This window comes from Pleuronectes platessa, chromosome 6 (assembly GCF_947347685.1).
Source record: "Pleuronectes platessa chromosome 6, fPlePla1.1, whole genome shotgun sequence".
Classification (NCBI taxonomy): domain Eukaryota; kingdom Metazoa; phylum Chordata; class Actinopteri; order Pleuronectiformes; family Pleuronectidae; genus Pleuronectes; species Pleuronectes platessa.
In genome coordinates this window covers 20,356,386-20,379,500 of record NC_070631.1, presented here as the reverse complement: position 1 = coordinate 20,379,500, position 23,115 = coordinate 20,356,386, and the positions used below count along the sequence as shown (strand labels likewise).

General features: G+C 40.7%; 1 protein-coding gene across 1 annotated transcript; it reads left to right on the top strand.

The window, feature by feature from the left end:
* Positions 1-954: 954 nt before the first annotated feature.
* gabrd (gamma-aminobutyric acid type A receptor subunit delta) lies at positions 955-22,242 on the top strand. The gene is made up of 9 exons (XM_053425841.1): positions 955-1,374; positions 11,638-11,753; positions 13,855-13,922; positions 15,300-15,520; positions 16,437-16,519; positions 16,628-16,765; positions 18,772-18,927; positions 19,745-19,956; positions 21,332-22,242. The coding sequence occupies exons 1-9, from the start codon at positions 1,307-1,309 to the stop codon at positions 21,653-21,655; spliced, it is 1,386 nt and encodes a 461-aa protein (XP_053281816.1). The 5' UTR covers positions 955-1,306; the 3' UTR covers positions 21,656-22,242.
* Positions 22,243-23,115: the final 873 nt, after the last annotated feature.

Below are 23,115 nucleotides of genomic sequence, written 5' to 3'. Positions count from 1 at the left end.
CATTCAGTGATAATGTATTTATGACACAATCATTAAGAAAATGTGCATCCCCTGATGCTTACTATAGTCTATTTGTTTTTAACAGTCCTACAATACATGGGTTTATATCTGCAACACTAAAAAAAGATTCCTCACTTTCACTTTAGTGTCACCACTATGGCTCCTGTGTGCAGGGCTAAATGAACAGAGTGTTCCCAGCCTCAGTGCCTCGCCGCAATGTCACCTGGGATGGGCTCCAGCCCCCCCAACCCCCTGCGATCCTACATGGATAAGTGGAACAGATAATGGATGGATGGATGAATGGGTGGATTTTGGGGATACTTTTATGCATTTTTGTGTCTTTACTTGAAAATAAGATGACATAAAAGGGAGTGGGTGTCTGTGGAACATGTAGGCCTGATAAAGGTGGACTGGACACAGTGTCCTTAAGCTCTAGCCTATCAGCCACCTGTGTACTGATACTAGTGATGGGTTTGAGGAACCTATAGTTCCTCATTTTCTCACACAAAATTAAAGCACATTTCAACTCCACTGTTTAATTCTACTGATTATTTGACTTAATTTACTGAGGCCATGAGAGTAAACTACCGTCTGTCAGTTACTAATGGAGGAAGATCATCTGAACCAAATCAAGGGCTTGTGGCTTCCTCTTTCGTGTCCGTCAGTGTTACAGCCTCTGCTGTCTGCTCTTGTTCCACCAGAGAGAGAGAGACCCAAGTTTATCACAGACACTGAGACATTAAATGAACTAATGGAGATTATTGAAATGTCTCAAACATTACATAATGAAGTCCTATAATCGTGACAGCCTTTATGTGGCCAGATTGGATCTGACGCTCAGACGGAGGGATCGACAGATTAGTGAGTCTCTCTCTCTCTCTCTCTCTCTCTCTCTCTCTCTCTCTCTCTCTCTCTCTCTCTCTCTCTCTCTCTCTCTCTCTCTCTCTCTCTCTCTCTCTCCTCTGTTGCTGGGGGAGAAGCGGCGGCAGTGGATCGGTGCGTCTCAGCGGTGGAACCGGGAGTTTTTTCCCTTTTCCATAGGTGCGCTCTCTCTTTACGCGCGCTCCTGGACGCGAGGACTTGGGGAGCTGAACATGGGGTCACCATCGTCTTCATCATCTTCCTCAAGACCACCATCCTCAGCATCTCCAGCGCAACTCTTTACTTTATGCTCGCCGGCGCAGGATCACGAGACGCGCGCGCTCGAATAAAACTCCGTGGCTGTTGTTTTTCTTCTGTCGTCGATTTCCAACCCGGGAAAGTTTCCTCCTGGTGAAACTGTCATCGACCATAACGCGCGTGTGGAATGGAGATCCCAACTTTCCTGCTGCCGAGTGTGGCTCTGCTCATTTTCGGGGGGGAAATTTTCACCAGGTGAGATCAGCCGCGCTTTTCTTTACTTCTTGCAGGTATTCATTTGGTCAGAGGAAGTTTGGATACAACGTAAAGTCAAAGTGAGCTCAGCAATCAGGATTATGTCACGAGGAAAGCATTGTACCACCCACAGTATCCTCTATATGTGGATTGTATATTCTGTGCATTATGCATTAGACAACAACCGGCATCACCATAGATCCTATCATCCATTTGAAAAATAAAAAGAATAGATCTTCCTGCTTAAAAAAATACACCAGTCAGTTTCGTTCTATCACCTCCTACGACGTTACCTCGTGTACATTAAACCTAAAGCTTGTGTACACTGAATTTACGTCACTGTCACTCTTCACATACTTCCCCACACCCACAACCTGAAGTCTGCTCCCTGCTCTGCTCTGCCTCAGGGCACATGGATCTGATGACTCCATTTGCATAATGCATATGCATAAGGAGAGGGGATATTTTTAAATTATTATGAATATTAATGGAGAAGACAGGGCAAGGTGAGTGGGCGTCTTTTTGTGTGGCAGGTAATGTCACCCACCTCCAGGCCTGATGGTTAGGGGTCAGATGGTGCTGCCATGATACACTCGGATAAGAACAGGCCTCCATGAATTCACAGTGAAAAACAGCAGCTGTTTTTGTTTACATATTAATATATAATATAATATATATTTGTGTAGATGGACCTCTACCTCCAGTCGGACACAGTTTGCTAAAATTAGCCTCCAACAATGATCCGACCATGTCCTACCGAGAACCTAAAGTGAGGTGAGATAATCAAATAGTGAAAACAATGAGCCTCTTGATTGGCAAAGAGCCTAAACCCAGTGCCATTTAAAGTGACTGAACAACCTTGGCGCTTACACGGGTTTCTAGAATACAAAGCAGTGGGATTAAACAAGATGGGGAGTTTTAGCCCTTTGAACTTCATAATTATCTTTTCAATAGAGTATATCCAACTGCCCGCACACTCAAAATGCCCTTGTGGACTTGTTCATGAGCTTTCACAGACTTACAGTTCTTGGGATAACCAGCATCCGCCGCTGAGCTCCATGTTTCCCCCACAGCCGACGCGCCTCCACTGAAAAGGTCAAAGTGTGAAGCTATTAAAGCGTCGGGTGAAATTTGGGCAAATCACTTCTATATTGTCCCTCTTGGCTGTTCACCAGTAGAGGGAGTAATAGCTATTGTAATTGGATTTTCCTGCCTCTAGTCACTGCTGTTATTATTATTTTGTTCTCAGCACAATGGAGAATGTAGGCTTTTCCTTGCACCTCATTATGTGTCAGCTCTTTCTTCTCTCTTTCTCTCTCTCTCTCTCTCTCACACACACACACACACACACACACACACACACACACATACACACACACACATACACTCAGTTTTCGCGTTAGTGGCCTCTCCTCGCCCCATTCCCTCTCTCACTTACTTCTTTTTTCTCGTTCAGCTAAATTGTGCCTTGCCACCTTTGGTGTGGCCTGAACTTTACACCCTTAATTTACACCCTTAATTTAGACCCGTCATATTGCAATCTGCAACTTATTAAGAAAAGGCCATAACTGCAACAGAGACAACAAGAAGCACAGAGCTGTAAAATATTGCAGCCTAGCAGAAGACATACAGGTCTTAATAATAATAATATGTTGTACACTGATTGATTGGCTTCAGAAAGCAAAGAATCCCATTAGTTGTTTTAACCTCATTGGTTGAAGGTTGATGACGAGATATTTGAAGATACACTGTAAATACTCAAAACCATAACAGAGAAAGTGTGTATTAGCCCTTCGTTGAAAAATATTCCCAAGCAAGTTAACTATTTACTGTTAGTTAGCTAGTGGCCAGCTGTTTAAGAGTGTGACTTAAACTTATATAAAAAAAATTGAATATATATATATGAATATTTAAATATGTGGTATGAACCTATGGATTTGGGGTGTAGAATCAGGGAGGATTTTGAGGGATTGACCCTCAGGGTGGTCGCTCGCTTTATGGGATTTCATGATACTCACTGACATATAGAATGACACCAAAGCTGTGTCCCAATTCAGAGGCCTCCTCCCTCAGAAGATGTGGTCTACGTTTGCTGTTTAGACTGTGAAGGCCGAACCGAAATGAGACGGTCTGGTCTACAGAGGTTTCCTGTAATCTGCGTAACCAGCTTCTCCCACTTTTACAGCTGTCGCCTAGCAACAGAGCTGCAGTTCAGAAAGTTTGAATGGCCCTTGGTTTTGATTTCGTTGGTCGAACTGAAGCCTGATATTTATAAGTGGAAGCATCGGATGTTTTGGCCTCATTGTTTGCTGGCACCATTATCTCTTTGAAAAACAGATTGTTACCAAAATGCAAAGAATCCTGGGATAGGTTGGCCCAGGAAGGATCCATCCTCTGGAGCCTTCGTTTCAAGATGGCCGTATTTGGAGTAGCCTTCAAAATGGGACAGCCTACCCGTGCGCTTGTGACGCAATCAGTCTACAAATGCAGCTTCCGAAGAAGGCGGCCCCTGAAATGCGACACAGCTCAATCAGAGTTTAAAGCTCAGATGTAAATAATAACATTACAAATGTCTTTGATTTCAAATGCAGTTCTTTGTACTTCATTATCTTGACGTTTCACGCTGGTTATATACCATCAAATCACAAATTAAAAACAAACTTACCACAAAGATGAACACTTAAACAAACATTAGAACAACCACAACCACAATACACATCCAAATTGTACTTTTATTTTAAGTCTATCCGGGTGAACGCTTTCATTTGGCCACACAGTGAGGTGAGAGAAAGGCAAACTCCTCTCCTGGTAAGGGGAAAGGGGTCAACCACCTTTTTTAGTGGGTTTACCCGCCTTAAAATAACCTGCATGTACCCACTAACATTGGTATAAAGTGGTATTAATGTTCAGTAAAGAAAAATGTGCACTCGAAACATGTATCACTGTGTTTGAAATTTACACCATTATAAATTTGTTTGTGAGTAATGGCAGTAGGGAGTTGTGGTGTCAGCTAGTTTCCAGGACAAGAGTACTGTAAGTTTCAGGGACATCCATCCATCCATCCATCCATCCATCCACCCATCCATCCATCTTTCCATACCACTTATCCTTTGAGGGGCGTGAGGGAGCTGGAGCCAATCCCAGCTGACATTGTGCAGGTACACCTTGGACAGGTCACCAGCATATAGCAGGTCTTTCATAAAGAGACAAACAACCATTACCGAGGGCATTCTCTGCAAAAAATAATAAAAGTAAGCAAGAGAAGCTCAGTAAATGTTTCAGCTTTTCAGAGACGGGCAGTGGAGGTCGGTTTGTAGATGTTCTGTTCTTACGAGGACACGTGAGCGATGTCCTGAACGGGGTTTAGCAAGTTTTGACGTGATGCAGCAGGATTTAATCCCCAACATTTCATGATCTTTCCGCTCTGTCACGCTTGTCCTTACACCTGCATGCAGGTGACACACTCGCCTGGACTAATCCGTATGAGAGGCTGAGTCAGCGGGTAAATCCCTCCTACTGTCCTGAGAGCACACTGCCCAATAACACAGTGACTTGATCATGTTCCACTGGCTGCATGAGCGGGCTCTAATGCCTGACTCTGCTCGTGCTGAGGGGCGAGGGGGTGCAGCGACGGTTTTCTCCCCCTCAATCTAAGATAATGTGCTACATGAAAACATTGAAAATAAAGTTGAGTATCGTCACAAATGTTCAAATTATCATGACTTTATAAAAAGTGATTTAAAGTCTATATTTTCACAGTTTAAGGCCATTTTGACAAAACCATTATTGTTAAACTGTGATACAATAAAACACATAAGACAAGGAAATAAAGGAAACGCATTTGTAAACTTTCACTTGAAAGATATAATGTATAAACATGAATTCCGTATTTCTCCATGACAATTGATAAATATAATGTTCTGACACTACAACTGAATACAATTATTTAAATAAGTAAAATATATATATTTGTTTCAATTGAAAATATTTGTGTTTAATAAGGCAGTAGTTAGAGCTGTCAGGTTTCCTAAGTTAAAATCTCCTGGGTCTCTCTGTGTGGACTGTGTGTGTTTTCTCCAGGTGCTCCGGCTTCCTCCCACAGTCCAAACACATGCAGATTGGGTTTGGGTTAATTCGAGATTGTGAGTGGGATTGGTTGTTTGTTTGTTGGCCCCTGTGATATACTGACGAACTGTCCAGGATGTCGCTGACTCTTGCCCAGTGTCAGCGAGGATTGGCTCCGGCTAAGCCTGTGACCCTCAAAGGATAAATGGTATAGAATGGATGAATGATGTTTGATCAAATCTTGCAATAATTTGATATATCATTAGAACTGGCTTTGGCCTTGGCAGCAGTTTAGATTCAACATTCTTCCGTTCCAATTAACTAATTGGGGAATTGGTTGTTAATAGAACATCACATGTAGCCAGGGTCCAACGTAATGTCTTCATATCACTGGCTGTGTGGGACCAACACTCAAAAAGAAAGAAGGAGAAGCTGGCCCCAACAACTAATTGCTGTTTTTCATGAAAAATATATTATTAATAGTTGTCAATTTAATCATTCGACTGATTCAGCTGATATAATACTTTCATCAATTGGGGAGGACTCATTGTAAATTATTGAGTATCTTTTTGTATTTATATTTTCAGTTCTATAACATTTTATTGTTTTACTGGGACTAGTTATTCCCTTAAAGTATAGAGCGTCACAATTTACCACCAAACAAACAAAAAATCACCAAATCTGACATAACAGCTACAGCTGCTTTAATGTTCCATCAGGAGAAATCACTCATTATATGATTATATGAAAACTGCAGTTCTTCATGTACTGTAAGTGTTAGTACTATGGTATCATTCTCATAAACTGTCATTATAGCATGTATCTGCTGAGTTGAGTGTAGTAAAGGGAGCAGTGTGTGTGACTCTCATGCTGTCCATCCAGCTGTTCAACACCAAATGTCACTTTATTCAAATTTGTAGAAGCTTCTTCAGGCTCTTTGAAAACACAGAGGAGAGTCAGTGACCTGAACATGAGCCCTGCAGCACTTTCTTCTGTTATGTTCTCACATGTTAAAATTCATTGGTGAAACAATACAGGCAGTCACTACCAGTAGGACAAGTCAAGAAGACCCTTCTGTTAGAGTCTGACCAAGGACTGATAAAAGTTTGGACAGTTCAAAGACTTTTCAGGGAGATTTCCCTCTAAAACACTTTTTAAATTGTGTCTCAGTTTATTCTAGTTTGTCTTACATAACAGATTAACATAACATAAGATAACATAGCAGATCATAAAATACACTACAACATAAATCTTATTTGGCTGCAGATTCCGACTGACGAAAGAAATTAAATTAAAGATAAAAGGTACAGATATGAACCATTGAGAAACTTACCAAGGGTATTTTAATTCAGGGTCCTAAAATGAAAGTCTATATATAGTAACTAATAATTGCTGTCCCTTATCGCAATATAGGGACCAACCCTGGCAGCAGCACATTTACAAGGTAGTAAAAGTTAGTAGAGTTTAAAAAACATTCACTGCATATATATATTAATTTTATACACTCATGGCACCTCATGCAAGATCAATGTTTTAAATTTTACAGCATCTCAAAGCATAAAGTTAAGTAAGATGACAGATGACATCTGTCATCTTGACAGATGACATGTTTACTTCTCAGTAAACACATTTTTTTCTCAGCCTTAAATACGCCACTGGTAACACTGGAATAATGCTTTGCCTGTATTTGTGCATGTGCCCACGGTTGCCTGAGTATGTTGCATGTGTGTGACTCATACTTTCCTGCTGACTGAGGGACACTTGGTAGCAGTAACATGCCAAGAGATGTAAGAATGTGCCCACAGAGGCAAAGACCGCTAGAAAGCAAAACATGAACATGAGCAATGTAGGTTTTACTTTTCATCCAAACATTAACTTGATTTTTGATAAAGAGGGTTTACTGTATTTTTACCTGGACTCAAGGATACACATGTTGGGTTTTGGTGAGAAACAGTGAGTGTAAGCATAGCCTAACTGTTTTTACAAGAAACTTCAAAATATTTCATCAAATGAAATGACTCATTTGGACAGATTCAACAGCCAAATATTATTCAGCTGTTATATTCAAATTAAAACTATATATTTGATTTAAATGTGTTTTTCATGTTATTGCCTGAAAAGACTAAAGAAAAACATCCAGAGTTCCAAAGACCACAAATAACAATTGTTAAAGGATTATTTTTCGAATTTCATTCTCAGTTTCTCCTAAACTTTTAATTTACTTGACTGTCAAATATAAACACATTGAATAAATAAAAATGTTCACCTCTGGGATAACATATTTAAGCTTTAATGTGATTGTAATGTAGTCAATAAAAAGGTCAGTTTGAATGAAAAACAACCCAGGTCTTTCATTATCACTGTGAGCTAATGCAGTGCAAGCACCAGTGCTTATTTATGTTTATTATGATTTAGTTACCTAGTTACCTGAACATAAGCACAGTGTTGATTTGTTAGTGTATGCTGCACATTACAATCACAAGAAAAACGGCATCCATTTGAGCGAGGCCGTCACTATTTGTCTTTGCTCTCCTCCTTCTTCTCTCCCCATCTGTTAAATGTTAGCTCTTAAACAGACGGGTGCAGATCCAGACCTCGGGAGAGACGTTTAATGAAAATGAAAATATAGGAGGAAGAGCGGCATCTGTAAACACACTCTCTCTGCTCTTTGTCATGCATGGAGGGGTGAGAAAATAGAGAGGTGCCAATGTTTTATGAATCTCCCCAGAGAGCAATCAAATTTTCGACCCCATCCATGTCTTTATCAGATTTACTCACAGAGCTGCCTGAGAGCTGCGTTTCTGTAACTGCCACTGGCTGCAACTAAAGTGAGGGCAGCAAGAAATAAAAAAACATTTCCATGAAACACAAATTTAAGTCATGGGAAATCGATCTGCTCGGTGGAGAGCAGCATTTAATTAAAACAATAATCTGTGGCATATTAAATAAAAGCTATTTTTGCTCGTATTCGGTATTTATGGATTTGAAAAAAAAAATCAAAGAGGAGGGGAATTATTCATTAAAAGCTTTATTGTTGACAGCGTTTGCTTTCAAAAGCATTTCAGATTCAAACTCCCGCGGGGCACAGGAAGTGATGCTTCTGTTACGTTTGGAAAACAATAGAAGAAGAGCTGTGCACAAATAACAGGGTCTGCAAAGAAAATCTTAATGCATCAAAAATACCTTTAAATAAATATTATTTTGTGCTACTGCCATGAAACATCTAGAGGGGTAAAAATTACATTTTGTAACTGTAACTAACTACAGAAACAAAATACTTTGTGGTATTCGTAGGAAAGAGACACTAAAGAAAAAGTCAAACAGGACAGGTCAGGGAAAGTATGAAGAATACTTCAATGTCACAGTGAACTCATTCATCTGATCACTATAGGCACAACAAGTAATGGTAAAATTAGATTAGATGAAATATGCTAATACAGCAGTATTTGTACTTTAATTTCCTTAAAAGTCCCAAAAAACAACAACATGGTTTCTAAAAGCCACAAATATTTTTTATTTATTTTGTCTCCTTACCCTATGCAGCTTCTGTTTTTCTAACAGCACTTGCCATTTTCCTTGTTCCCATAAGCAAGTGAAGGTTAACACTTGAGAAGACACAGGCCAACAAGAAAGGTCAAGGATTGCAATCCTATTGATAGTATGACAAATACTTTAACGTCACAGTGAACCCATTAATCTGAGCACCACAGTCAGAGCATATTTCAGTACAATTAATATTAGATTACACTTAATAGACTAATACGGTAAGATTCGCCCTAAGCAGACACACACACACACACACACACACACTTCCCCAGTGTCTCTTCGCTCTGTGTGAGCCGGCCTGTTCGACCTTGGTGTGTGAACGGATTTCTGGAGGGAAAAGCTCTTTTCTTCCAATTTTAGAAACTGCCAATGAAGAGATGCAGGAGCCACATAGTGATTAATTAATTCACTCAGTGGCCCCATTCATTCCAGTCATGACAGTGATTGCCTGACAAAAAAATGCAGCACAGAAAGGATCCACTCAGGAAACGTTAGAAATGTGTGTTTTGTATAGAAGAGGATGTGCTTTTCTGGCTTCTTGTTGTTGTTGTTGTTGTGAAGGTCAGTTTTTTGTGTAGTGTGAGTGAGTCTAATGCTTTGCAATCTAGTAGGTCGACATCCTCAAATGTCAGCCTCATCTCAAAGGTCAATGAATGGCTTTTCATTGTTGGTCAAAAGAAAGGCCTTCGATCAAGCAGCCATGGGGTCCCTCTCCCCACCACAGGCTGATGTGACGCTGAATGTCACAGAAACCTTCAGTTTCATTTAATTTCTTTGTTGAACATCAGTCTACACTGGAGGACAGTATTGCCTCTAAAATGTAAGTAGCACAGTGTTTAACATATCTGAGAGTAAGGGTTGATAAAGCTTCTGCCTTAATAGAATAATTATATTACGGCGTTGCCACGCATGACGGGGTGCAGCCGTGTTGACATTAACTGTGGATCTGGATGCAGTCTGTGTACAGGCTCACTGATTTAGAATGCAAAACTGCCACCTGGTGGTATCAGGGCTGTGCTGCTCTTCATTAATCCTACACCAAGCCTGTGGATGTCAGTGTGGGCTGCGGGACCTCCAGCAGTCCCTGGGGGCTCCGGGGGCCTCATGGGAGCCCCCTTTAAACCAAAAAATACATTTGACTTAACTACTCCCCTTGTGAGAGGTTTGTGTAACTGGAAGATACGTAAGTGCTGTTTAAATGATTATGACACGCTCCCAAACCAGAGACAGTGAAGTAAAAATGTGCTAACTTGTTCAGACTGGAAGGAGCCTTAATGAAAACCCATTTTAAGTCAAATGAAAGGTGGTTTGAGGCTCGTGGACTCGAGCCTGCGTGATGCTCAGTCTGATGCCACACTGCTAGATTTTAATCTGCTGTCTGCTTCCTCATGGAGACGCAACTGAAGAGAAATACGACAACCAAGCTTTAACTGATGTGACGTTTGAACAATATTATAAGCAAAGATATTTGAAAGGAAATAGCTGATGGCTTCTTTTTTTTTGTGCGGAGGTTCAGTATCTTTGATCGTTTTCATGCAAAAGTCTCAGAGAAAGAATCTACACACACGCTGCTAATTCATCACAACATTTTCCGTCTGCTAATATTTTAGTGCACACCATGTTCTTAATATTCGTTATAAATTAAAGCACAGGCCTGAGATAAAGTAAAACATCAAAACAGAGGGTATGAATAAATCAGTGCATGCTTTCTTGAAGCACATAAATTATACACATTTATTTGTACTGGTGTAAGTCAAGAGACTCTGTGTAATTTCGAAATGCAGAAATTATTCATTTAAAAGACCTAACATAAATACATAAAAGTAAAAAATCTAATCTACAGCAGTATTAAAAAATAATGTTTTCTATGTGTAAAATAACACACTGGACTTCTAACGTTATATTATATTATTTTTGTGGTGATATTGTGTATGAAATAATCAAACAGTAGTGTTTGTGTTCACTTCATTTTTGCAAAAGCGTATTGTTGAGAACATCCACAAATCAATAAACGATTAATACACTTTAATGTGTTACTTCATGAGAAACGAGTTGAGGTTCATCTGGGTTCTTCTAAACAGATGACACTCAAATTTTAAGTTGCACAAATCCAAAGTTTTCTATTCAATCAAAGTTTGATGTGAAGGGAGTTGCTCATATTAATGAGAATAATCACTCACCTTGTTTTTCCTCTCAACTCTTTGCAGCATTTTAGTTTCTTTAAGCACATAGTTTTATTTTTTTTAGGCTTTTCAAATTCCCCTCTTACCAACTCATTCCCAGGCCAGCAGCAGGCAGCTGCTCTCTGTGAAGAACTTCTCTTATCCTGCAGACAGATGAAATTAGCGATTAGCTGGTGAGCCTAGTGGAGCATTGAGCAGCCAGAGATATGTCTTATCTGCAGCTGGTGGAGGCTAAAACAGATACTATAACACAGGGTTAATATTGGGTAAATACTTATACCTGTTAGTTTAAACAGTTCCAAAAAAACTCCTGTGTGGTCAGAAGGGTTTGAGTTGAACCAGTATTATTCTACTCATGTCTGTGTATGTTACTGACTGTATCTGAGTCTCTGGCAGGTTTTCCTGTGGACACGCCGTGAGGCTGGACTACCGACTGAAGGCTCCTGTGTTTGCTGTGTGTCTCCTTTAGGGCCATGCTGAGTGACATTGGGGACTATGTAGGTTCAGACATACAAATATCCTGGTTACCTAACCTGGATGAATTAATGAAGGGCTATGCCAGAAATTTTCGCCCTGGGATAGGAGGTGAGTATGAGATCTACTGCTCGTGGCGTTGGGTTGCACTTCACCCCCTCACATTTACAGCCATCCTTAGCATGTGTCCGTGTGCAGCATTAGAACAAATCTGAATTTAGATCTGCATTTTCAGTAAAATGTTGTAGACACAAAGAGAGCTTTGCCGAAGGGATTATTGATGACGCGGCCCATCAAGGACGAGATGGGTGGTGCAAACAATGTGCACAGCTCTGGAGACTTCGCTAAGAATGGCTGCAAGATGTGAAACATCCAATGACCACAGTGATAGATTTCTCAATCTCACAGCTTAACTCAGCTGAGCAAAAGGTGAAAATGTGGAACAGGAGCGCCGCTGTCAAAGCACACACCGCTGTGTGCACCATACGCCTCCAGCGATTATCATAACGCACCATCGTGTGGTCACTACATCCTTATTGATGTACCATCGTAATGTGAAAATGAAAACAACAGTGCTGTTATGACCATTGGGGAATCATGTCTGTGATTTAGGTTATTCCCTACATTCAACTCATATCTCATGGCCTGTTAATGTGGAGTCATGTTTGTGTCATAAAACATTAAATAAATATGAAACTTACAACATAAAAAAAAGCAGATTCATTTCCAAATTAACTAACATTCACAAATATGGGTTCAGTTTCAGATACATTGGAGATGATCCTGAGTGCATATGCAAAAAACACAAACTTTTATTTTAAAGAACAAATAATGCAGACAAGACATCTAAAATATCAAGCCTCAATTACCACTTTCAGCATCAGCCCTCCAAAATCCACACAAATTTTAAATAAAATTAACGTCCATGATATATGATATGGTTCTCTTTTCCCAAACCTTCCAATAAGGAATTTGATTCAAAATAAATTAACATTAAAAAACATTCATGTGGCCTATGCTTTTTCTGATTAGACTAATTATTAGTGTATTTAGCCTCCCTGAGCGTTTTCAGTGGCACAGTATTAATACTTTTTAAAGAAGTGATACATCCACAGTGAAGATGTATGATTTGTTTGTGCTTTCGTAAGTACACCTTAAGAAAGCACAAGTACACGACTGCATCTTTACCACTTTTAACTCTTCTGACCACAATACATCGATAGGGGTCATCATCAAAATAAAGAAATGCATTTTTGTGAATGTTATTTGCAAATGAACTGTTTCTGCATTTAAATGGTTCACCAGACAATTGTGAATCTGACTGTGTTTGTGTTATTGACGTTGCATTAAAGTTTTATGAAACAAAATCAAAACCACATTTACGTTGCAGTGCATTCATGGTGAGACTATGCAATGCAAAGTTTTCCATTAAATTTTGCATAATAAATGTATTATGAATCTGGGCACAGCTACCGGAGGATAAGTGGCATCAGGTGACTGATGATGCTCATCTAACCTCTCTCCTGCTGACCTTGGAATACAGTTAACCTGCCTGTTTAAATCACCTCACACTATACATCCAAAGGGGTATGGTGAATAGAATATCATAGCAGAAATGGTCGTGGGAAGGTGTTAAATGTTGGGGAGTGGTAATATATGATTCCTCAATGTTCAGTATAAATAGCCTTCCTGTCTGTTCTGCATCAGCGAGCTCCCCCTGTAGTTTCTGCCCTTGAGCATCCGATCACAGAGGCACACTCCATGCTAATCATATGGCAAACCGATGGGTGAAAACGCTACTGTGTGAATGTTTGTGTTAGTGTGTGTGTGTGTGTTTTAGTGTGTGAGAGTGTGTGTGTTACTGTGTGTGTGTGTGTGTGTGTGTGTGTGTGAGAGAGTGTTGGCAGAAGCTCACTCTGTGCGAGTCCATGAAAGCCCAGTTCTGTTCGTGAAAGCCCTCAGTGTGATGTGCCACTTAGCCTGGTTAAACTGGGTAATGCTTAATCTCTATGCACTGTAGGGGTGTTTGAGACGTGGGAGTGTGGTGGGTTGGGGGGGGGGGGGGGGGGTAAACAGATGGGTGTTGGAGTGAGGATGGGAGGGACTGATGGACCCAGAGATTGTCTGTCTGTCCGTCTGTGTGTGTGTGTGTGTGTGTTTGAGACAGGCAGGGGGCAGGTTGGCCTTCTTTTCTCACTTCTCCCCCCCGCAGGTCCCCCTGTGAACGTGGCCATGGCCATTGAGGTGGCCAGCATCGACCACATCTCTGAAGCCAACATGGTAACTTTCTTCTTCCTCGTTCAGTGAGATTCTCTATCATGACTCAATGTCTCTACAGCGGCAAAGATCAAAGATTTGCTATTTGCATAATCCTGATTCATCCCACTTGAGGGTTTGAAAGTGCTCAGTGTGAACATGTGTGACACGTTGGCTGACTTGCTGGATAATTTGATACTTCCGTGGATTTCGCTCAGTATGAACCAAATCTAGTGGGACGACCCTTTTCTTTCTTTTTCAAAAACTCTTTAAAGTATTAATAAACTTTCTTTGTATAGTACAATAGCAAAAAATGTGATCTGGAGATCTTGCAGCATTAGAGCACAGATATATATTAAAATTGTTATGGATGAGACGAATTTAAAGATAAACCAAACATAAAAATGATTGAAATAGATGGTAAGGTCAGAACAAGGAGAAAGCATGGTTTCTTTAGAAGAGCCGAGAAGAGGATTTTGCCAGACGGCGGAAACTTAAATAAATATGGAAATTTAATTCTAGTTCTTTCACAAATAGAGCAGCAATAAGTTTAACTTACATATACAGTACAAATGAATAGAATTAGTTCGTCCTCTCCTCTAATTAAGTATAATAATTATTCTATATAAATAATTGATTGGATGAAACAAATCAGTGAAAAACATTTATAATTGAAGGGATAATTCAGCAACTTTTGCACCCGCGTAAATTAGAGTAGCTGGTGTTTCAAAAATACTGAATCCTTCACTTCCCATAATGCAACAGTTTATGTCAGAGTTGACACAATTCCTCCAGAGTCATGAAATATCCCATCTACACCTGGAGTTAAAAAGCATGTTTGGTAATTGGATAGCAATCAGATTGAGTGACCACATGAGAGTACAGGTGTAAATGTATCCAAGATGCATTGCGGACAGCTGTAAAAAGCCAAACCCCTGGTCATGTGCAGGTCAGTACACAAGCAACAAAACAAACACATTAATGCAGCTTTATCGATTTCTCTTCTATTCTTCCTCTCTTCTGTGCAAACGAGACGAGGATGTAATCTGAGCTGGACAGAGACAAATATTAATACCAGCTCTAAATGCATCAGGTTAAAATCATAACTACGCAAAGGCTGGATAAGAAATATATTTTAAATCCATGTGTAAATTGAGTCAAAGACATAATATAAATCTTTTCACAGGCTAAGAAGTGACTTTTTGACTTAACTCACCTTTATTTGTGAAATTGGTGGATTTTTAAAGTTATATATTTATTTGCTCTTATGTGACTGAGACTTGAGTTTTTATTCAACCACAGATTTGTGCAACGCCTGTTTTACAAAGTGCAGGTTTCAGCATTTTTTTGTATTTATTTATTTATTTGTTTGTGTGTGTGTGTGCGTGTTGTACCTGGCAGGATTACACCATGACGGTGTTCCTGCGGCAGAGCTGGCGCGATGACCGCCTGTCCTACAATCACACCAACAAGACGCTGGGGTTGGACAGTCGCTTCGTGGACAAGCTGTGGCTTCCCGACACCTTCATCGTCAACGCCAAATCCGCCTGGTTCCACGACGTGACCGTGGAGAACAAGCTAATCCGTCTGCAGCCCAACGGAGTCATTCTGTACAGCAGCCGGTATGAGCAAACCAGACAGATTTACACCGATCAGACACACAACCAGTGAGACTCTTTACCTCTAGCTTGGTGATAGGACGTTGACAATTTTCTTCTATAAGCAGCTTCTTTCCTGTTTTTTAAAATGTAGGATTTCAGAGATCTCAGACCTTTGAAGGGCACAGTTTCCTTCCCTTTGCAGTCGTCAGGCATGAAAATCTCTCCTGGCCCACGCTGTGATCTGACAGTGAACATTTTTCTGTGTTAACTTCTTTAACACTTTCTGTGATCTGGTCTGATGCGCTTGTGGTGAAGGTTAAGATAGAGCAAATAAAGGTTAGGTATACAGAAGTGAATAACAAAAAGAATCAACCAGGGATTTTTCCGAATGGGTCGGGAGAAACCATGAAATTTGATCTCAAAATAAAGATTTTCAAATCGATGTCAGTTTTTAAGACAATTGAATTTAGAATTTGATTCAGTCTGTATATAGGCTGTGTATAAAGAGATGAATCATCCATTCATCCCCACTTCCTCCAACTATCCAGAAAATAACTAATTAAAAATGATTTGAAAAATTAACACTTGAACAAACATCACTGTGATAAGAACAACCTGTACTTAGTTTGGTCCATGTCCCATCCACCAACATGGAGGGGACAGGGTTCATGACCTATACGACAACCAGCCACCAGGGGGTGGCCAAGATTCTTTGGCTTCACTTTGTTTGTCCATCTGTGTGTTGCTCTCACTATTTTAGTTTTTATACTTAACAGAGTGAGTACAGCAAAAAAGCTTGAAGAAACCAGAAGCTAAACAGTAACCTGCTCCAGCTGTGTTAGATGACAATATGTAATTGCTGTGTTCATAACTTTTGGGAAACCATGTTCCTAAGGGAGAATTTTAGGTTTTGATGACGTAGCTGTTATGTTCCCAGAATCACTTCGACCGTGGCGTGTGACATGGACCTGACCAAGTACCCGATGGATGAACAGGAGTGTATGCTGGACCTGGAAAGTTGTAAGTTTAGGATTCACCCCACCTTGTTTTCATGATTTACTGCTGGAATGTGTTGATCTCTTAGTACGGTGATCCATTAAAGGTAACAGAAGTGTTGTTTCACTCCAGATGGTTACTCCTCAGAAGACATTGTGTACCACTGGTCGGATAGTCAGAAACATATCCATGGCCTGGACAAACTGGAGCTCTCCCAGTTCACCATCACAGACTATCGCTTTGTCACTGAGATGATGAACTTCAAATCTGGTGAGCAATCATTTTCACTGTTTTTCTTCAGTTGTCACAGTTAGACTCGGGACAAGACACAGCTCCAGTGCATCTGAAATCACTGAGGGGGTCAGAGGGGGATTTAAAAGTGATGGACATCCAAATAAAACGTATCCGTTCATATCCATTTGTAGCTGCTTTTATTCGTATCAAAGAGTCATAACGTGCAAATGTAGATAACTTCATGTCCGTCTGTGATAAGAGTCACATAACTTTGTGGAGCCTTGTCATTACTTCTAAATCTAAGCCAAAGAAGCGTTTGCAGTTAAAAGCTAATGAAATATGACATGTACATGATTATAGACAATACTATTGTTAAGTTTGCTTCCATGTTCCCATCTGTTTGGTGTAAGTAACATGATTTAAGGATGCATTAAGTACAAGAAAGGACATTACGACAACCATTAAAAGAGTGTGTCCATCCCTAATGTGAATTCTGATGGATATTAGATTAGATGCCACAGTTGTAAACACACACACACACAAACACCTGCACAGACTCTTCTTCACGAAGGTCGTCAGGCTTTTGAAGTTGGGTGCGAGTCAGACAGCAGAAGGGAGCTAGTGGCAGTCGGAGCTGAACGTGAGGTGCAGTAGGTTGGCAAACTTTGGCTGGAATCTTTATGACAACTTATAACTGTTGGATCTGAAAACTCTCAGTATGGTCCTTTTGTCCAAAGTACAACCGGACGAATGCAACCCCTGCATAGGCAAGACTTTTTGTGTGAGCGAACCTTAATTTAAAACTCTGTTTATGTGAGTGCAGGTCCACATGGCATCCATGCAAGCCCTTCAATTCAGACCATAACAAAGCAATACCAGATAGCGTGCAGCTCGGGAGGCAATTTTCTGTCGGAAACTGACCGAGTCTGAAAGAAAATGAACTGAGCCTGATCTAAACCCGACAGGCATTCTGTGTTTTCTGTCTGAATCTGACCGTAGCCCAATTGTTTCTCCTGTTAAAGGCCTGTGTATTGTAAAAAAATCAATAAGAAAGCCCAGCCAACATGATTTAACCCGACCCAGACCCGTAATTATTTCCCAAAAGTTTCCTAGAACCCTGACTTAGAGATCATTGAGGACATGCTGGAAATAATTGAGGCCTGTGATACATATTTTTGATTTACTTCTCTAAATAAACTTGATCACCTCGGTGCAGCCAGTTGCAACAGTTTTATGAGCTTTAAGTTGATCTATTTAGCAAACTAGTATTTCATTAGAAAAATGTATAATAAAGAAGCTTTATGTCTTTTATTTCCCAAAACATGCCGAACCGTGACCTTAAAATCGAGTTGCATTCCGAACTGTGATTTGTGTGTATGGTTACTCCTCCTCTGTTGTGGGGGCTGTGCTGCTGCAGGTGTTTTTAAATATCCACGTAACAATATTTGGACGATACGCAAACTCTAGCACCCTGAAGTTGTCCAGCCGTGGTCAGAGGGATCCAAGCTCAGCTCCGGCACAGACTGACATGTCTCAGTTTTGATCATCATTTGAATCAGAGCACACCATCGTGCACTCAGCAACATTTCCTGCCCATCACACAATTAAATGCATTGCATGTTTTTGCACCCCATGGGACTGGGCCTGTGGTTTCTTCTGTGTTTGAGGCGTTATGCACTATTTTGAGTTTTTGGATTTTCCTTGAAAACCTCTGCAGATTACTTCTGAGGCAAAACTTTTTTGGTTTTGTTTTATTATTTTTTGTTACTTCAGGCACTTCTGTGGTTATATCTGATGCATAGAGGGAATGGATGAAGCCAGGCGTGCTGCTGAGCCAGGCAGGAGGTTTATGAGATGATAGGAGTTGCTGCTGTGAAGCTACAGTCTGCAACATTGCTTTATGGCTTACATCAGGAGGTTTTGCCACTAGGGGCACAAGCGAGCAGAGAGATATTCTGTGATATCAGCGTCTGAGAGAGAACGATGAGATATTTTACTAATGTGAAAATAGCCTCCTCACAGTGTCTGTTTTTTTTCCCCAGCTGGACGATTTCCGAGGCTCAGTCTTCGCTTCGAGCTGAGACGTAATCGTGGCGTCTACATCATCCAGTCATACATGCCTTCCATATTACTGGTGGCCATGTCATGGGTATCCTTCTGGATCAGCCAAACAGCAGTCCCTGCCCGTGTATCCTTAGGTATGTATGAGTTTGATGAAGCCTGTTTTAACTTTTTTGAAAAACAAAAGTGCTAACTGGTTTATTGTGGTGAGGTAGCGCAGCTTGCTCATTTGCAGGATGTCGGTGACAAACATGCTATATTTACAGCCTTCCCTATAGTTTGGCTACAAGTGAACTGATCATCCTGGTGGTTGCGCCAAAGAGAAAACCATGTAGTTGCTATTTAAAAAAGAGCTTTGTCAGTGTCATCATATGGAAATGTTGTCGATGAAAACGCTATCATAACGCTAAACAGGTGTGAATATTTACGTTATGTTTTTAATTTTAGTTTAGCATGTTAGCATTTGGAATTCCATAGGCTGAATATAAAAATGGATTAATACTGACCCATATTGCAGCCAACCATCAGATGGCGATAGAGACCCTTTGGCTTCACTTTTTTGGCGCCGTCATGTCGTCCACCTTTATTTACAGTCTAAGTGCAGTAGGGAACAAGCTGAGCTTAAACTGATGGGAATGTCAATAGTTCTGCAAACATAAAATAGAACAATTCACTCTTAGGATGACATGAAAAGATGAACCAAATTTGATGGCAGTTCATCCATCACCTAGGATTCTTCTTTCAGGAACCAATTAAAGTCTGCATAGAATTATTGGCTAATCCACACAGTCGATATTGAAATGTTTACAAGGTAAATCCTTTAAGATGCTGCCGGTCATCCACCCAATAGATATTACAGTATGGGCCATAGTGGCTTACATTGCCATCCACTGAACCATACCGCTAACACACAAAAGCCTAACCTGTACATTATTACTTTCCCTCTTTCTACAGGGATCACAACTGTTCTCACCATGACCACGCTGATGGTGAGCGCCCGCTCCTCCCTGCCACGAGCATCAGCCATCAAGGCGTTGGACGTCTACTTCTGGATCTGCTACGTGTTTGTGTTCGCGGCGCTCATAGAGTACGCCTTCGCGCACTACAACGCTGACTACCGACTCAAAGAGAAGGCCAAGGTGAAAGCCAACAAGCTCAGCTCTGAGGTGAGGACATCATTCCCATCATGTACTTCCATCAGCAGATAACAATGAGTGGCTGCAGGGGGTGTGAGTAATGAGCGTGCCTTTCAAACACAGACCTGGTCTGCACTTCGAGCCCCAGTGCTGACAAGCCTCAATCCCACTGACCTTCAACAAGACAAATCGTTTGTGCAGAGCATGATGGGAAAATGGGCCCACAGGGAATAATAGTGATTGTCATCATACTGTCTGTTTCCCTTACTCTAGATGCTCATCTTACTGGAGGCAACTTTAGAAAAAGATTTGTCATGATTGTATTTTCTTTAAATAAAGAAATACTACACAAAACATGATGAGTTGCTGAAAACACAAGAATAATACAGACAAAGACAAGAAAGGATGAGTAATTGGGTGAAACTGAATGTGAATATTGTGAGAATTAAATGTGAAGGGAGCCACTGTGCAGTATTGATGTGAGTAAAATTGTAGTGACTGTAAAATCTCAAGCTTTAATTTACCGTAGTTGTATTTTAATTTTCAAGACTGAACACGAGGAATTCATAATCTCGATTTTATTCAGAGTTGGCTTTATGCAGTTCTGTATTTTTCATGTTCTATTATCATAATATCTTCTGAAAAGTGTTGAGGGGCGAGCGGTTTATTGCACAAATGAAAAAAGTAATTTAATTCCAACTATGGAAGTACCTTGAAAGTGATTCATGTAAATACGGTAATATTGAGATTTGGGTGGATAATGAAGAAATTTATTCTAAGATTATGAGAACTACGTCAAAATATTAAAAGATGGAGGAGTAGTATTATAATAATCATGTCATAATCGATAAGAACATTTTTATATTACAAGAATAAAGTTGTAATTTTATGAGAAAAAGTCATAATATTATGAGAATACCAATAAAGGTAATAAGCAGCAAGGAGAAGTCATACCCCACTTTCTACTTCTGGATCCAAAATTTTAAACTAATCTCATTGTCTCTTGAGAGATAAGGAATCGTTTCTTGCACAATCTTTTTAAAGTCCTTATACAAAGCCAAGACATTTATATTATGACTTTATTCTTGTAAAATTAGGACTTTAAAAAAAAAAGCTTCATGTTTTACTTGTGTTACTGAAACTTAATACTTGTCTTATCATGGCTTGAAATCTCAGGTTGTTTTGCACTTTAAGTGACTCCAAACAAAACCTGTAAATTTGAGGGATATGGTATTCAAAACAAAATGTTCGCATTTATCTGTATTTTGCACATCTAGTCCACTAGATGGCAAATGGGCTAGCTGTCACTTTAGCGTGTTATCTTATCAAATTGCAGAAATGTATAATATCTACCAGGTAACGCCTCAGAGAACACTTACCTGCTATACTCTCTATCTCCCCACAGTCCATTGTAAAGAACGGCAAACAGGCCATGGTTCTGTTCTCCCTGTCGGTTACTGGCATGAACCAGGGTGTGATGATCTCCAGCCGCCAAGGCCGGACCCAGCGCTCCAGCAGCGAAATCCCTGGGGAGGGCGGCGCAGAAGAAGCTGAGCCGAGGAGGAGGCGGTCCAGGCAGACAGAGGAGAGCGAGGAGGAGAAGAAGTGCTGCTCCAAGTGTGTCTGCAAGCCCGTCGACGCCGACACCATCGACATCTACGCCAGGGCCGTGTTCCCTTTCACTTTCGCCGTGGTGAACGTGATCTACTGGGTGGCATACACCATGTGAGGAGCAGGCAGAGGGCCTGTGCCAGTGGCTGTCGTCCAAAGGCTGTATATAAGAACCTGCTGGAGCTGGGCCACTTCAGTGCTGTCGGACTGGTGCAGCTGAAATATACTGCAGGCCTCAGTGGGAAAAAAAAACCTCAGACGAAATGAGGTGTTACAACCTGTGAATGTGGATGTGTGGTAATTAATGGAAGTAGAGATGAGTTAGCAGAACTTCACATCTTTAAATACAAATGCAGAACTGTGACTCACGAAGGGAAAGGACGAGATGTTGGAGATTCACACACTCAGTGACTGCAACAATCTAGATTTCCATGTCATCCTGTTTCATGAACTCTCTCAACACTGGACTCTACAGCAAAACACCCTGCTTGATCGCCCCGCTGCACCGACCATATCTCTAAGCATACGTTAGCTGAACTAACCTCGAAGCCACAATCTGGAGTGAACCGCCTGTTATCTCGGAAAAAAAAAAGAAAAGCAGAAGCGCCGCCCCAAACACGAGGATAACACGATGAGATTTACTACTACTAATCTGCATGGCTGATAACTCCCCCACCCCCGTCCCTGGACATCACCCCCACCCCGCCCTTCTCTTTACTTCTTTCTTCTTTGGTCCTCCACCCATTTTTTTTTTTCAATTTTTTTGTTTGTTTAGGACACAGTCTGGATTGTCTTTATCTCCTGCTGCCAGTTCTGCCTGTTTCCCCTCAATTAAAGGACTTCCTACACTACCTGTGTGTGTGTGTGTGGGGGGGGGGGGGTTCCTGGCTTCTAATGTTCACTTGAACCAAAAATCGAAACAGTCGCTCGGTGTAATAAGTAATAAAATCGTGAATTCTTTCACTAAAACAAAAATATTGGCTGCAGTGAACATTTGGTCAACACGTTGGCTCAAAAAAAAGGCTCTAATTTGAGGGATTAATAATAATTGACTCCTGTGTTCAGCCGACAGGGGCCAAGAATTGTGCTCTATTAATAATTTCACACTCTTGTCTGTCGTCTGAACTGGGAAATAGCTTTTGGGAAACTGGGGGATGAGGAAGCACCACCGCTTCTGTCACATTTCTTCTTGTTAGAGTCGACGTCACTGCATTATCACTTTGCTCTCAGGTCTTTTCTTGCATCATTCTAATTCTAAACTTTAACTACTATTTGAAATTAATATTGTGTTGTGCTATTCTAAGAACCTGTCAGTAGAGGTAGAGTGTGACCAGCAGGGGCACATGGAATGCAAAGGATTCATCCTCTGAGGACCATGAGGGTTCATTTCATAGCAATCTGGAGTGTACAAGGTGAACCCTTGTGTCTGATGATGGTTTGAAAGTAGACATCAGTGGGTCACCAACATTAGGATGAATTCTCTGGGGACCATTAATATATCAACCTGGTAAATTTAAATAAAAAAATGAATTAATTATTAGGGATGCACCGATTTATCGGCCGAACATCGGTAGCGGC

Coding starts and splice junctions, on each gene's coding strand:
- gabrd (XM_053425841.1), top strand. CDS start 1,307: ATGGAGATCCCAACTTTCCTGCTGCCGAGTGTGGCTCTGCTCATTTTC. Junction 15,521..16,436: donor GTCATTCTGTACAGCAGCCG/GTATGAGCAAAC, acceptor TTATGTTCCCAG/AATCACTTCGACCGTGGCGT. Junction 16,766..18,771: donor GATGATGAACTTCAAATCTG/GTGAGCAATCAT, acceptor TTTTTTCCCCAG/CTGGACGATTTCCGAGGCTC.